Consider the following 14,634-nt stretch of genomic DNA (forward strand, 5'->3'; position numbering starts at 1 on the left):
TTAGCATCCATCTTTTCACCACACTGTCCTCCAGTACTGCTCCAAGATTACCTTACACTTATTCCTAAACCACACTCATCACAGTCCCTGCATGCACCATCACTACCCAACCTACCCAAGGCCAACTTACTGCCCACCTCCGGCAAATACAAGCACTTTGTATGTTACACATTTCCCGCTGTTTTTGTACGTGGATCCCTTTAACATATATGATCATGTTTTACAGGATAAAAAGTGACTTTTCGTAAAGTTAGCCTATCAGGGATTGTCCCAAATTGTAATTCCGACAGGATGTTGCCATTAAACACTTGGATTGATGCAAGTATTTCCATTCACCTCTATTCTGCTGACTCTGTTTTTTTAGCATTTATCTTTATTGGTATATATATATAAAGTACTGAAAAATAACAGCAAATACAGTGACATGCAAGTCTAGCATGAACCCATATTGAGATACAAATGTTGATTGCGATACATGCACCAATATTAAACAATACTTATATAGAAGAAAGGGAGAAAATAAAGGAGGGGTGAATGGGTCTCCCTCGGAGGGAGGTGAATGCCAGCTGTGGCTCCCTAGCCTGCTGTGAGACGGACTCAAGCTGCACCGCACTGGCGAGACCCAAGACTGAAACTAGCCTGTTTGTACTTGTGTTCGGGTTCAGAAGGGACCCAGTATGGTAGTTCGCTCTTGGACATGCCCTTTGGGGTGTTGCCAACACTGATCTGATCCCAATAATCTGTAACTGCAAAAATGAGTCCAAAACAATGGAATGGAATGTGAACAGAGAAGTAGAAGTGGTCAAATTAATTCAAGCATTTGTGTCCATCACGTTTTTGTCTAAAGTGCAGTACATATTCATGGACTTTTGGGAACTGGGTCAGGACATATTGCAGTGCGCTCTGGTCCGGCAGCATGACTTTTGGGAATCTCTGATAGGTGCACCTTTGCTACAGTAAGCAGTTCTTATGGGTAATGCCCTTTACCCCACCCTGCATGTCTCGCCCATGTCCTGACCCCACACTCATCCATGTGCATGAAAGACCCCATGCAAGCACCTACTTCCAGAAGGCTTCGCTGGCGCTCAGCTGGGTGGTGTTTGCAGTCACGTTCTGAAAAAGAAAAGAGATTCATGTTGTAGTAAACACCCTCTGACGCCCTTTTGGAAAAGGTTTGCCATGATAGTGCAAAAGATTGGTTAAGGCCCGAATGGGGTACAATTACAGATTAATACTGTTGAGTGGATTACTCTGTCGGAGTAAACCAATCCAAACAAGGAGCACAGTACTGAAGGAGTATTCACAATGTCCACCTGATGATACCTGGGGACAGACGCAAGCATCCCACCGCCTCTCCAACCAATGCCTTTATATGGGGCATCAACACACTTACTTACATTCAACAGAATGAGCAATGGACTATCTAACCAGTAAGGCCCCCCACAGTCTGGTAAAGCCCTAGCTCTGTACAACGAGTAGACCTTCTGAAAGCCAGTGACGTGATCAAACAGATGGCCTTCCACACAGCTGCCCACACACGGTCAATGACATACAAGCAGTCACAACAGCTACAGGCACAATGGATAAACTCACAACTGTAGGTTCCATCACATACACACTGTCACACAAGTTCAATAAGAATTCCAAACAGGCGCACATGTTCTCAGACACCATCAAATAGCTGCATGAGTGTGTGTCACCAAACGGTCATACATACAGAATCAGTGTCACAATCATGTACTGTCATACAGCCACATACTATTGCAGAGATGCATGCACACACACACACCTGAAAAACCTCCACTGGCTCCCCGTCAATAAGAGGATTACTTTCCGGCTCCTAACCCACGCACACAAAGCACTCTACGAAATCGGACCCGAATGCCTCAACACTCGACTGTCCTTCTACACCCCCTCCCGCCAGCTACGATCCTCCAACCAAGCCCTTGCCACTGTACCTCGCATCAACAAAACCACCATGGGAGGTAGATCCTTCTCCTACCTGGCAGCTAAAACCTGGAACTCACTTCCCACTCACCTTCGCCTTACTCAGAACCACCTAGCATTCAGAAAGCAACTTAAAACGTGGATATTCGACAAGTAATTCCCCACCCTTCTTCAAGCGCCTTGAGACCCTCTGGGTATGTAGCGCGCTATATAAATTCATTGACTTGACTTGACACACACAGCCACATTGACAGCAACACAGATATATAAATGCAGACACACAAGCACACACACACATACTCGGCCAGAGGCGAGAGGTGGCCTGGACTCTTAGCCCGCAGACATGACATGGAAAGACCCAGACAAGAGCTTCTGAGAGGGTAACCTGTTGGTGATGCCACCTAACATAAGACCTGTGGGTAGACAATGTAACACATGGTAGGCAACTAGTCTAGAGTATACCCAGGCAGCCTCTGGGGCCCAGGTGGGTGCTAGCCGTTACAGGGCTAGAAAGGGACTAGTGTAGAGACTTGATGCTGCTGGAGGTTTTTGGCGCCAGTTAAGCTTACCCCAGCTAGCTGGAAGGGAGGGAACCATCAAGGGATCCATAGAAACAAACTGTACAGTCAATGAAGGGCTTCAGGCTCTACTGTCCTGTTATGAAGGGCTAGGTAACCGCTGTAGGCATTTTGTAGGTTCTCATGAAGGCTCCCACAGTTCCTTGTTCTGTGAGCCACCGTGTTATTTCGCGTGGGTGACTTGGAGCTACGGCATGGGTGAATCAAATGTTGGCTGCAAGATCTCATTTGATGTGCATGGGTGCAGCATCATATATGGTACACAAGTGAATTGGAATCCTTCTAGAGTGCTTCAAGTAGGCCACACCCACCTGAAGTGCATCCCTCAAGGGAGCCGTGGATGTGGGTCACGCCTCAGAGTTCAGATTAAACAATATATTGTAAGTGTTGGACGGAGAATAGGTGGATTGAATTATGCAGTATCTTTGATGGCCTATAAAGCAGGAGTGCAGTCACAAGCGAAGCATTCCTGGGCAAGGTTTGTACTATAGTCTGCACCACTCCTTGTTCTGCTCATTGGGAAGGGAACAGAGCTCTAGATGTGGCACCAGCACCACCTCCAGAGGCAACTTGGGAATACGGGGTACAAAAACACCTGCTCTTAGGTTTGATCAAAGGACTTCACACTCTTGAAAAAGGACTCCATCAAACATTTTATTTACTGGCCCCAACATTTCGAACACAAATGTTTTACAAAAGAAAAGTAGCTGTACACAACAACTCCGACAAATGGGCGTGCAACAAACTCCAGGCTGAGAGTTAATGAAGAAGCCCAACAAAGCGGGTTTGTGGCATAAACAACAACCGATGCCACTTAGTGTAGGATGAAGTGGTCCAAGTTCTATATGGTACCGTTGTGGGGGTTCACCTGCTGTTAAAATAGGAGACAATTGCACTGATGAATCATGAAGGTACTTAGTTTATATGCTGTTCTACGCAATATTATGTTTGTAGGAAGGCCCCGTAGAGTGGTGCTTCTACTCTGCAGAGTCATGGACTTGAAGAAGGAATATGGACAGATTGTGCTGTCATTTTTCTCATTGCTTATTGTCATCACTGCTTATCGGACAGTTTGATCAGCAACATGGCAACATCTATAGGAACCTGAATCTAATGTTTACACCTGAATAAGGTAATATATTGCACCGAGCACAAGGAGCATGTGGACTGTACCAGGTATGTGAGAGGAGTGTCCCTAAACACAGTGCCTGTGGACGTCACCGATGAAACGCTGTTCAGCATGAAAAGCAGGATATCACCCGCACCCTTCAAATCTATGCCATTACATTGGGAACAGTGTAAGGAGCAGGCTGTGACCTACCCAGATGCGATTAGAGAGGACGTATTTACTGCATGGAGGAGGTTTGATTTTTAAAGTATGGTTTTCTAGATTTTGGAGCAAGAAATCTGCTCACATGTATTTAGAGACAATGGAACATGGAGGGACTGCTAAGGTGATATAATAGAGGATTCCGCATCAGAGATCAAAATGTCCTATAAGGGGTTCAACCGAGAAGAAAGTAGAGTTCTAGAACTATCCGTTTTTCCAGAGAGCCTGGGGGACCAGTTGATGCCTTCATGACAGCGGATAAGAGAAGCTGCTACATGTAACTAACACAAGTTTAAAGAGGAGGATTATAGACAAGTTCATTGAGAAAAACAGTAGTAAAAAGACATGCAGCATCTTGCATGAGACAATTGATGGTGCGAGTCAAGAGTGACCATCATCATGAGGTGCAGAGTTGGCAAATTTAAACCTAAAGGCAAAACAAGAGAGTAAAGAGGGAGCAGGATAAGTCCTGTTAGAATAGGGACAGTAGCTGCTTGAAGAGTGGAAGTTAATGTCATGGAAGGAATTTAAAAATGTTTCAGCGTGGTCACAAACATGTTATAAATGTAACTAATCGGTATTATGTGAGGGTGTGTCAGGGGACGGAAGCGTAAACTCCCTGGTAAAGTGTGGGAGCAGGGCGGAAGGGACTCAGGAAGAGAGTATTTGGCGGGAACACGGTGTTATGCATTGTATTAAAGGTATAGGGGTAATTGCAGGTACAAGATCTCCCTCTAACCTAGTTACCGAGGGCGAGTTTATTGGAGTAGAACTCCATTGAGGGTTGAGATGAAGGGTTAAAATTGAAGGGAAAACCTTGCTCCATGGAAGTGAGGCAGTAGAGTCGACGCCATGCGCTGAGATTTAGGAATAATGAGGGCCTTGTGTATAGATTGAAGGATGAATATTGTTGTTTCATATAGAGGAAAACTCAACGTCATAATGGATCCCAATCACCTGTATTAAGATCCTTGTGCCAATGAGGAAGGAAAGGCTTCTGAATTGGGACCTCCACTTGGGAGGAAAATTCCTGGCTGTTATTAGCAAATTCTGGGAAGTTTCAATAGTTCTGCTACAAGATTGTCTTGAAGGATGATGCCCGACCCTATGTAGGCAAAGTTTAGAATTCTGTTTTGGGTTCAAAAAGAAGATCAAGAGATTGTCACTTAGATACAACTGAAGAAATACAAATTTGGAGTGACTGGTGCGCATGGTCTAAATCATCGAGAATGTATGTGGGTTTGCAGTGCCTCAACATTTTGGCAGACCATAACCCACTCTTGAATATAGTGATGTTCTCCTTGGGGGCCTCCTTGTTTACAGCAGTGGATTGTTTCATCAGGCACACCAACACAGGTAGTCCTGACATCTGAGGGTGTGCTTTGGTATAAAAGAAGGTAATCAGCTAAGGACGAGTATCTGTTCTCCTTCTAAAAGCCATGCACACTTTGTTTAGTAAGTTAAAAGAGCAGCAGCCTCTCAGGATGGCATGCTTGGATTTAGGATGAGTGAACACGAACATGAGGCATTGGAAAGGGTGGTCAGTGTCCCTGATGGTGAACTCCAAGAAGAGAAGTGTAAAAACCTAGTGGATGATGGAGTATATAGGACACACGTGATAAACAAGGACTGCCACCAGTAGAGCTTGGTACATGCCATTGAAGAGGCTTTCAGTCCAATTAACAAAGATCAGTAGATTTCATCCTTGGGGCTAGCAGAATTATTTTCCAGAATTGTATCACAAAAGTCAGAACTCAAATGTTTCTTTCTTAAAAAGGATAAAACTATTGTGTGGAGCAAAAAGTGCAATGTGTTGGGTCGAGTTAAGGATGATACTCGAGTCAAAAACATTAAAAGCTTTTGACGCAAGTTACAAATCCATAATTATACCAGATGTGAGTGGACATGTATTGTGAGTACTGCTTCTGCAAATGACAGGGGGATCAAAGAAGTTGTATCTATTGCTGCAGGAGCATGTTAGTTTGTGTAAGCGAGAGGACCTGGCATGCTGGGAGTGCAGCACTGTGGGACCTGCCTGTGGGTAACAGAGTTTATCCTGCCTACCACTCATAGCCCACTAATAGAAGTTTGGCGGTGACTTGAGGATGCAGCAGAGAACACAACAACATTTTCACCGGAATGTCTAAATCTCTGCAAGCAATATCCCAGGAGGAAGAGGTGCTGGGAAAGCTTAATTTATTCCTGGAAGCCATTTGCTTAACTTTTGGAATGCGTGATGTTGTCTTCTCCGTATCACAGTTTTTTAAAAAGCGGCAGAGCTGGACTAGATCATCATTCCAAATCAAAGCTGGTGAGCACAGTGGATTCCTATGGCTGCTTGCCAATCCAAGAAGTCACTTCCTGTCTCTCTACCAGGCTGCTTCTGAATTTTGGGAAAAAGTTCACTGCAATCGATCCAATAGTGTTGTACGGTATGGTCTACCACGTTTTCCACCCTTTGCTCTATACGGTTGTTCCACTGTTTTCAAGAGTCTTCAGCAAGTCTCTCCTGCTAGTCTCTCAATTCTTTGCATGAACTTCTGAACTGTTTTCCCAAGTACATCTTACATCTGACACTGTATTTTTTTTGTCTTTGGTGCTTTTCCTCCCATGAGATCTTACTGGAAGACACCTAATTTTCATGCATTGTTTGTTCTGTGTAGGTGGTACTGGGTCTACAAGAAAGAGTTGATTGTGTCAGGCAGCACTGAAACCAGGATAGAAACCTCAGCAAAGTCCAAAAGCTGACACCTTTTGAACACCGATTTGCAACACAGAAAGGGTGGCAGGTACTATTGCTGCACTAACCGACAGTTATTACAACCGTTTTTTGGTTTACGCTATTTCCACTTCTTCCCACCTCCTAAGACCAGCCACCAGAAATGGTCTTAACATATAAACTTGTTTAGCACAACAGTGGAGAGGCAAAGCGTATCAGTATTACTTTATGGCTTTAGATGCCATACATTTGAGTCAACATAGATGACAGGAGTAATGGTTGTCCAGACGGTGACGTGATTTTCAAGTGCCTTTATTGTGTTCATAAAATCCACAGCCAAAATCCACAGCCTACGCGTTTCGCCCAAACACGGGCTTCTTCAGGGCTTAGTATCATATCCTGGTACTACACTGGTTTCAAAACTGGCTTGGTCCAAATGTGGCTCCCATAAATGACAGTTGTATCCCAATGGTATTTATAGGTATATTCTTGTGATCCCTTGTATGCTGCCAAACTCCTTAATTCAGAGGATGGGAGAAAAACTTCAAGCTTGGCCATATCGCTATCACGTGCCAATTAAGGCATAGTATAGTGTCTCCTATGTCGGAGCCCGTCCGTTTCGAAATTTGTTCCGGAAGCGTGGAACCTTTTGAACACCAAAGGGTACTGACTGCGTTACTCCAAGCTGGCATTACAGTCTCTGAAATATTCTTAGAATATTAAATAGGTGCCAGGGTTTAGAAATGTCACTGCCAACTGTGTCCCACTTACCGGTCCTTGATGTCACAGATTAAGTTGCGAATGAGGAGACTGAAGAGAAAGAAGAGTGTTTTGTCAGCCAGATGAACAGAGCGTTGAATGAAGCATTGACGGACGAGATGAGGACACAGAGTTTCACTAATGCTCATTCTAGCCCGGGTTATCCATTACATCAACAAAGGTTTGCCTCTGGCAGGTCAACCAGCCTTGGTTAAAGATGCCCATGTATGTTTTGCAGATGAATTAGCAATGGATGGGGATTTGGCCAGACAGTTAGACCTGCGGGTGGCAATACTGGGATGAAGGAAGAAGGCAATGGGAATGGCTCATGAAGGTTACATTGGCACAAGAGCCATCATAAAATATGGTCAAGATGACTTTTGGTGGTCTTCCCTCGACAGGATGGTTGAATGTTTTGTGAAGGATTTTTCTGCATCACTCCACATTTCGGCACCAATGTGATACCTTTGTGTTGACAAGAGACAGGATTAACGATTTTTTGTTTAAAAGGCGGGTGGATGGGATGGTAGCATTTGAGTGCGGAAAAGCTGGAGGGTGTGTCGGATGCAAAATGCATGGCACAAGACGAAGAAAAGAAGATGTAAAGAACTGAGAGTGAATGATGGTGAAGCGAGTGTGCAGATATCAGGTTGGATACCGAAGGAACACAATCGATTTCCTGCACTCCAAAGGGTGTCGCAGTTGAAGGGGGATGTGGTTGTGTCGGTGATTCTTCACGGAAAGAGAGAAGAGATTTGTATGAGAAGGCGGAGAAAGAACAGGGTTTTTGAAATCCATACAGATGTGTTTAATCTTACGGCAGTACATGATAGTCCCATGAGCAATTGCTGGCCCTTGACCTGAAGAATTAGGTTATGACATCAATGTTGTGTGGTATGACTGCACCGTTCTGTTCAGGAGGTTTCCATATCTTGAGGGTACAAGGGATGAGGGAGTGTTGGGACTTACAAGCGTGAAATAAAATAAGCTATGTCCACTGGGGGGGGGGGGGGGGGGAGCTGTTTGGTGGCTGATGTCTAAGTTTCTGCACAGCAGGTCTGAGAAACTTGGTGATGTGTATATGTCCTCTGCCATTAAGATGCCTGTACATTGCACTTCTTTTCAACAGCAAAGACAGATAAACCGATGCAAAACTAAAGCTAGTAAGAGACAATGTTCTAAATGTACATCCCTACAGTGTGTAGGAGGGCTATTTAAGGCAGATGTCCCTCTGGGACTCACAATGCCAGAAGATGGATAAAAATGCCATCATGTAAGAGAACAAACACTCATGCATCCGGGAGCTGCTGTTACTTCTGATTGGAGAGAAGGAACTGCTCCTACTTGTCCTTTCTGCCCCACTCAGAATTAGACCACTGGGCACATTTTACTTATTTGCCCTGAGTATAAAGCTCCGAGACGGATCTGGTTGAAACCTATCTGTTTACAGCTTAGACTGCAAACAGGCTGTGAGGCCCTAAGAATTTTTAAAACTGACACTACCGAGCCTGTAGTGATTGCAGTGCCTAAGTTTTTAAATATGTTCTTATTGCAGGCAATATACAAGTCACATGTTATCACACATTACAGTTCCATTTCTAGTGGTCACGACGTGCCAATCTTTCGGCAGCTCTTTACACAGCCCATTAGCCCACATCCCGGAGGCCGGGCGGCATGTTTCAGGATAAATTAAAGGGCGTAAAGCAATAGTCCATCATAGCTATCTAGTAGGAGGACCTTGTGCCTGCTTTTCCTTTTAGGAATAACCCTTCCAACATAAAGCCCCCCCCCCCCACCAACCAACATCGCAGTGTTAACTTAAGGAACGATCATGGTGTACTGAATACGCCTTCATACAGCTCGTAATACCCTTTCTCTCCATAATCTTACGGATCTCCTACCGGGTGTTTATGCCTAATAGGAACCCCCCATCTTGGTGTCAGGTGTCGCTACTTCCTTATTATTTCTCCAGGAGTTCCTCACTAATCTAGTGATATTGTGTATTATGTTGTGAAGGTTCAACCTATAGTGTATCCTAGGGGCGCTGATTTGCTATCTACAGCCCTTAGTGCTCTTGATGTGGTCTCCCACCCCCCTCCCCTTCCCTTAGTCCCACCACTTCCGCATGTTATCTCAATCTGCTTTCTAGTGCTATGTGCCAGGAGTGTTAGGTGTTTCGGGATGTAATGTATCCTGGGTGTGTTGTTGGGGTTCCCTTTGAGTATCTTGCTCCTCTTCCTCATCTTGTGTCTCCAGATCTCTTAGGGCCTGTACTAATACCTCCCATGCAGTCGCTGCAGCTAATGCTCTATCATCCTGTTGCCTATGTGCCATCTGATATCTGAGGGAGCTTTCGCAGGTAGCCCATTTCAGGAATTCACTCATCCAGCGTCTATACGAGGGACCAGCTCTTGCCTTCCAATGTCGAGTGATTTCGTGTTTGGCTAAAATAAGACCCATGTCGATGAATTTGCTAGTGTTCTTGTGCTTGGGGGTGTGAGGGAACCAGTGTAGGACACCGATAGCCATGTCAAACTGCAGCTGTCTCCCCGTCACCTCGTTTAACACGTCCCCTATCGTCTTCCAATAATCTCCCAGCATTGGACAAGTCCATAGCATGTGGTCTAATTCTACCGCCTCCCTAGTACACCTCGGGCATGCTGCTTCATGCACTCCAAAATATTTACGGATTTTCCCCGGTGTTAAATACGCCCTATGCAATATAAAAAAGTGTACTAGCTGGAAGCGCACGTTCCTAGTGCTCTTGCGGGCTCGTTGCATTATCTGCGCCCAAGCTGTCTCCGGGATCTCTTTACCTATGTCTTCTTCCCATTTGTTTTTCAACACAGTCAAAGGTGGTAAGTTTTCACAGAGCATTCTGCCGTAGAGGCATGTGACCGCTTTGTAGGTGCTTGCCGCCATCATGGTATACTGGCAGGCCATAGTTGTTGTGGGCTCCATCAATCCCTCCTGCCAGTGTGCCTGCACAGCTCTAGAAATCGCGGCATGCAATAAGAAATCTCCCCTTGGTAGGTCAAATCTTTCCTGGAGCGTTTGGTAAGGCAGTAGCGCCCCATCCTCGTACAGATCTCCTACAACTTGCAGTCCCGCCTCCTCCCAAACCTGCAGTTGCGACCAGTCCCCTCCATGCGGTAACGCCATCACCATTCCAATCGGAATTTCTGGCGCGTATGGGTGGCGTACTCCCGCCAGGCGTTGAGATCTGTTCCAACAAAGTCGGAACGTTCGTTCCTCTATAGTTAGGTCTCGCAAGTTCAGCTTCTGTTGTAATGTTATATAAGCCAAGACGTGTCGCTGTATGCCTCCCTCTCTCTTCTGTTCTGGGCCTCTGAACACTCTCGCCACCTCTTGCGTAAATAGCTGCAACTGTGCTGCTAGATAATAGAGTTCGAAGTTCGGGACTGCAAGTCCCCCCTCATCCTTCGGTCTAAGGAGCATATTCTGGGCGACTCTGCATCTCCCTGTGTCCCAAAAATATGAGGAGATCTGTGATTTCAACGCTTTGAAAATGGAACAGGGTATCCACAGGGCAGCGTACGGAAGTAGTACAAAAGTCTCGGTAGGGCTACCATTTTCAATAGGGAGGTCCGGCCCATCAATGATAGAGGCAGGGTCGCCCAGAAGGCCATACTGCTCTTCAATGCTCGTATACAGCGACCCACATTACCCTCCAGCATGTCCGCCGGTGTGTGGTATATGTACACCCCGAGGTACTTCAAACAGGTGGGTTCCCATTTTATCAACGGGTGTCCATCTGGTCTAAGCTCTCCCTGCCGAACAGGAAACATACACGTCTTGGACCAATTGACTTTTAGGCCTGAAAGCTCCCCAAAGCGTTGCAATAGCCTTTCTGCCCCAGTCAAGGCCTCCTCCGCATTTTCAAGAAATAGCAATAGGTCATCCGCCTATAGGGATATAAGGTGTCTCCCATCTCTGCCGTCTAACCCTCTAAAATATCTGCCCGTCCTGATCTCACTGGCTAGAGGTTCTATTGCGAGGGCAAACAAGAGGGGGGACAGCGAGCATCCCTGTCTTGTCCCGCGCGTTACCTGGTATTGGGGCGATATCAATCTCCCCACTCGTACCCTCACCATCGCCGAGGTATATAATACTCTCGTCCATTTTATATATTCTTCGCCCAGCCCGAAGCGTTTCAATACATTATATAAGTAGTCCCACCCCAGGCTATCAAAAGCTTTCTCTATGTCTATGGAGAGGATCAATGGCACTTGTGCTTCGGAGATGTCAGCGCTCATAAGGCGTATGAGTCTCCGAATATTCGAAGTGGTGTTGCGCTTAGGGATGAAGCCCGACTGGTCATCATGGACCAGCGAGGTCATGCATGGCAGCAATCGGGCCGCTAATATACTACTGAGAATTTTATAATCAGTTAACATGGACAATGGTCTATATGAAGCCTTGTCGCTACTTTCCCTCCCTGGCTTCAGCAGTGGGATCACCAGCGCTTCCCTCACTGATTAGGGCAAGCAGCCCCCTTCCTTGGCTTCCTTATATACCTCCAATGGCCTCGGTGCTATCATGTCGACATATTTGCTATCAAATTCTACCGGCAGACCATCCAGTCCTGGTGTTTTATTGCGAGCTATGCGTTTTATAGCTCCTCGAATTTCCGCTAGCTCTATATCCTTTCCTAGGTCCTCTGCTTGATCGTGGTCTACTTGTGGGAGATCCAGCTCGTCTAAAAAGGCATCCAGAGCTGGGTCCCCATTTGCTACCATATTTTTGTAAAGCTTCTCGTAATACCGTGTAAAGCTCTGTAGTATTTCGGTCTGTATGTGCACCATAGTCCCCTCGTCATCCTCCAAAGCCAGGAAGGGGGAGTGTCACCTTGTGGGGTTGGCCAGCCATGCTAGTAGCGTGCTCGCTTTATCCCCTTCTGCATGCATCCTCGTCGAGTAGGTCTTGTAGTCAAAGCTACGGAGCCGTTCTACTTCAACGGCCACTGCTTCCCGAGCTGCGCCGACTCGCTCTTGGAGCTCAGGGTGCCCAGGCCTCGCTATTTCTATTTCTCTGAGGTTTTTCTCCGCTTTATCTAGGTCTCCTAGGAGGACCTTACGTATTCCCGCTTGCTTCCCAATACAGAGCCCCCTGATGACGACCTTGAAGGCATCCCACTCTGTTGTCCTGGTCGTGGTGGTGCCAGCATTGTCTGCAAAGTATTGCGTAATTCCCTCTTCCAGCATCGCGAGAAAGAGCGGATCGTTCAAGGTGTCTGGGCGTAATTTCCATGTGGGAATACACGGTGTCTCAGACATCCAGTCTAAGGTAACCAATAGGGGGTTGTGGTCTGATATTGTCCTGGCGAGATACTCAGCTCGTACCACAGATTGCATCATCAGTGGGGAGCACAGCACTGCATCCAACCGCTGCTGTTACTTCTGATACAATCCCAATATTATAATGTTTCACCACCTGCAGCATATTTTCGCGCTCTGTGCTTTGCAGAATGAGCATAGGTCTGCCACGCGAGAAACACAGCGGTGTCAGCATGTTCACTGCCTCCCTCTGTTGCAATTTGCGAGTCGCAATTAAGGAATTTGTAGGAATCGCAATTTTTTGTGTGATTCCTACATACATAGGCAATAGCGATTCTTTAATTGCGATTCCTTAATAAATCGCAATTAAAGAATCGCTATTGTCTATGTTGATGCATGTGCACCCTAGAGTCCAGCTTCCCCGAGGGATAGGTGACGGACTGCTGACCGCGCATGGAACTAAACCGCAATAATCTTGTGGTCCCCTGCCTTCACCATGGGCACATTATGGCCTATGAGTAGGGGCTGATTTATGGATTCATACTGGGGTGAGCATGACATAGATACCCAAGATCTGCTGTATCACTACCATGGATTGAGTTCAGGAGCTTTTCTCCCGCAACCTTGTGGCCTGCTCGTGAGCAGTCACCAACTGGAGGCCCCCTATTGGATAACATTGGGACTCAGCACTTTGCACCCCTCTGCTCTAGGTCACTGAAGGTGCTTTGAGAGTGCATCCTTAAAACCGATAACACAGTTTTCTCCCATAGGACTGCACTGACTGCTTTTCTGTGAACATTCTTCTAAGCGTGTAGTTGGTTTGTATGAAAACCTAAGAAACTGCAAATGTACCAAAACTGATTTACGTACCTTTTCTCTAGGAAATGTACCAGTGTGATATCTGGGCATATCACATGGAGTAGAAAAGGTAACTTAAAAAGTAATCTGAAAAGTAACGTACAAAGTAATCTCAAAAGTAACTAAAGTAATTTTGACTGGTGCCTTACCTATAAACAAACCAATTGAATCCACCTGTATTCCAATTGTATTGAGCTGCATTATACCTGCAAATGTATTACTTCACTTACCTTCAGCAGGCCCGGCTTTGTTCTAGAAATAAAATAACTAAATAATATTTTTATACAAACAAATGGGTCTGAGTTCAGTCTTTGAGTGTGTGACATAATTCCTTGCCTGGGTGTGTACAATAAATGCTTAGCACTACCCTCTGATAAAGCCTTACTGCTTGCCCATACTACCACAAATAAAGAGTAAGGTATTATCTACTTTTACCTCTTCCTGCCTTTGGGGTTCCACTGGACTCTGTGCACACTATAACTTACTTTGGTATAGTATATACAGAGCCAGCTTTCTACAAGGATTGTTTGGGTATTCCTCCTTTAGATCACGAAAGCTGGACTTTGAAAGCATTGAACAAGACTGGAATAACATCATAAATGTCAAGAAAGTAAAACTGGAAGGTGGTGGAAACATTTCGGATACACAATGGAAGGGACTGTAGAAAAGAAAGCACAGGCAAGGGGAAGATGTGGCGACAACAAGGTTTACAGGGGTCTCACCCTGTTGGTGACATTTCAAACAGTGAGTATTTCCTACATGATGTATTAACTATTTTAAGTAATCACTATTTTCAGATCATGGCAATTTATTGTGTGTTGAAAGAACGTCTATTTATTTCTTCTGTTCTGACACTATTATGTGCCTTGGCTCTCTAAACTACTAAACTCCTTATTAAGTGGGTTGGTTAAAGCACTGGCACATTTAATTTTGCATCACTGGAATTCTTGGCTCCTTGGTACTTCTGGAGTCAGACATATCAGATTATTTTTACATGGTTGGCTAGCTCTCCTCTGGACCATCTGAATGCCAGCACTCCTGTTCCACATTGAAAACATACAATGTAGTAATGCAGTGAGATTCAGGGCACGTAATGCTCCACTACCCAGAAGCCACAAGGTCAGGCTGACTTAACGTCCCTTTCTG

The 14,634-nt window shown here is 45.5% G+C and overlaps 1 protein-coding gene across 1 annotated transcript in view; it reads right to left on the reverse strand.

Moving 5' to 3' along the window:
• The window catches only part of LOC147663270 (sodium-dependent proline transporter-like), a 419,748-nt gene that overhangs the window by 134,904 nt on the left and 270,210 nt on the right, over positions 1 to 14,634 (reverse strand). Inside the window, exon 5 of the mRNA XM_086950574.1 lies at positions 1,064 to 1,113. Coding sequence (XP_086806700.1) covers positions 1,064 to 1,113 — 50 coding nt within the window. The remainder of the gene's footprint in view (positions 1 to 1,063; positions 1,114 to 14,634) is intronic.

Source organism: Lissotriton vulgaris, unplaced genomic scaffold (genome assembly GCF_964263255.1).
Source record: "Lissotriton vulgaris unplaced genomic scaffold, aLisVul1.2 SCAFFOLD_315, whole genome shotgun sequence".
In the NCBI taxonomy this organism is placed as follows: Eukaryota; Metazoa; Chordata; class Amphibia; order Caudata; family Salamandridae; genus Lissotriton; species Lissotriton vulgaris.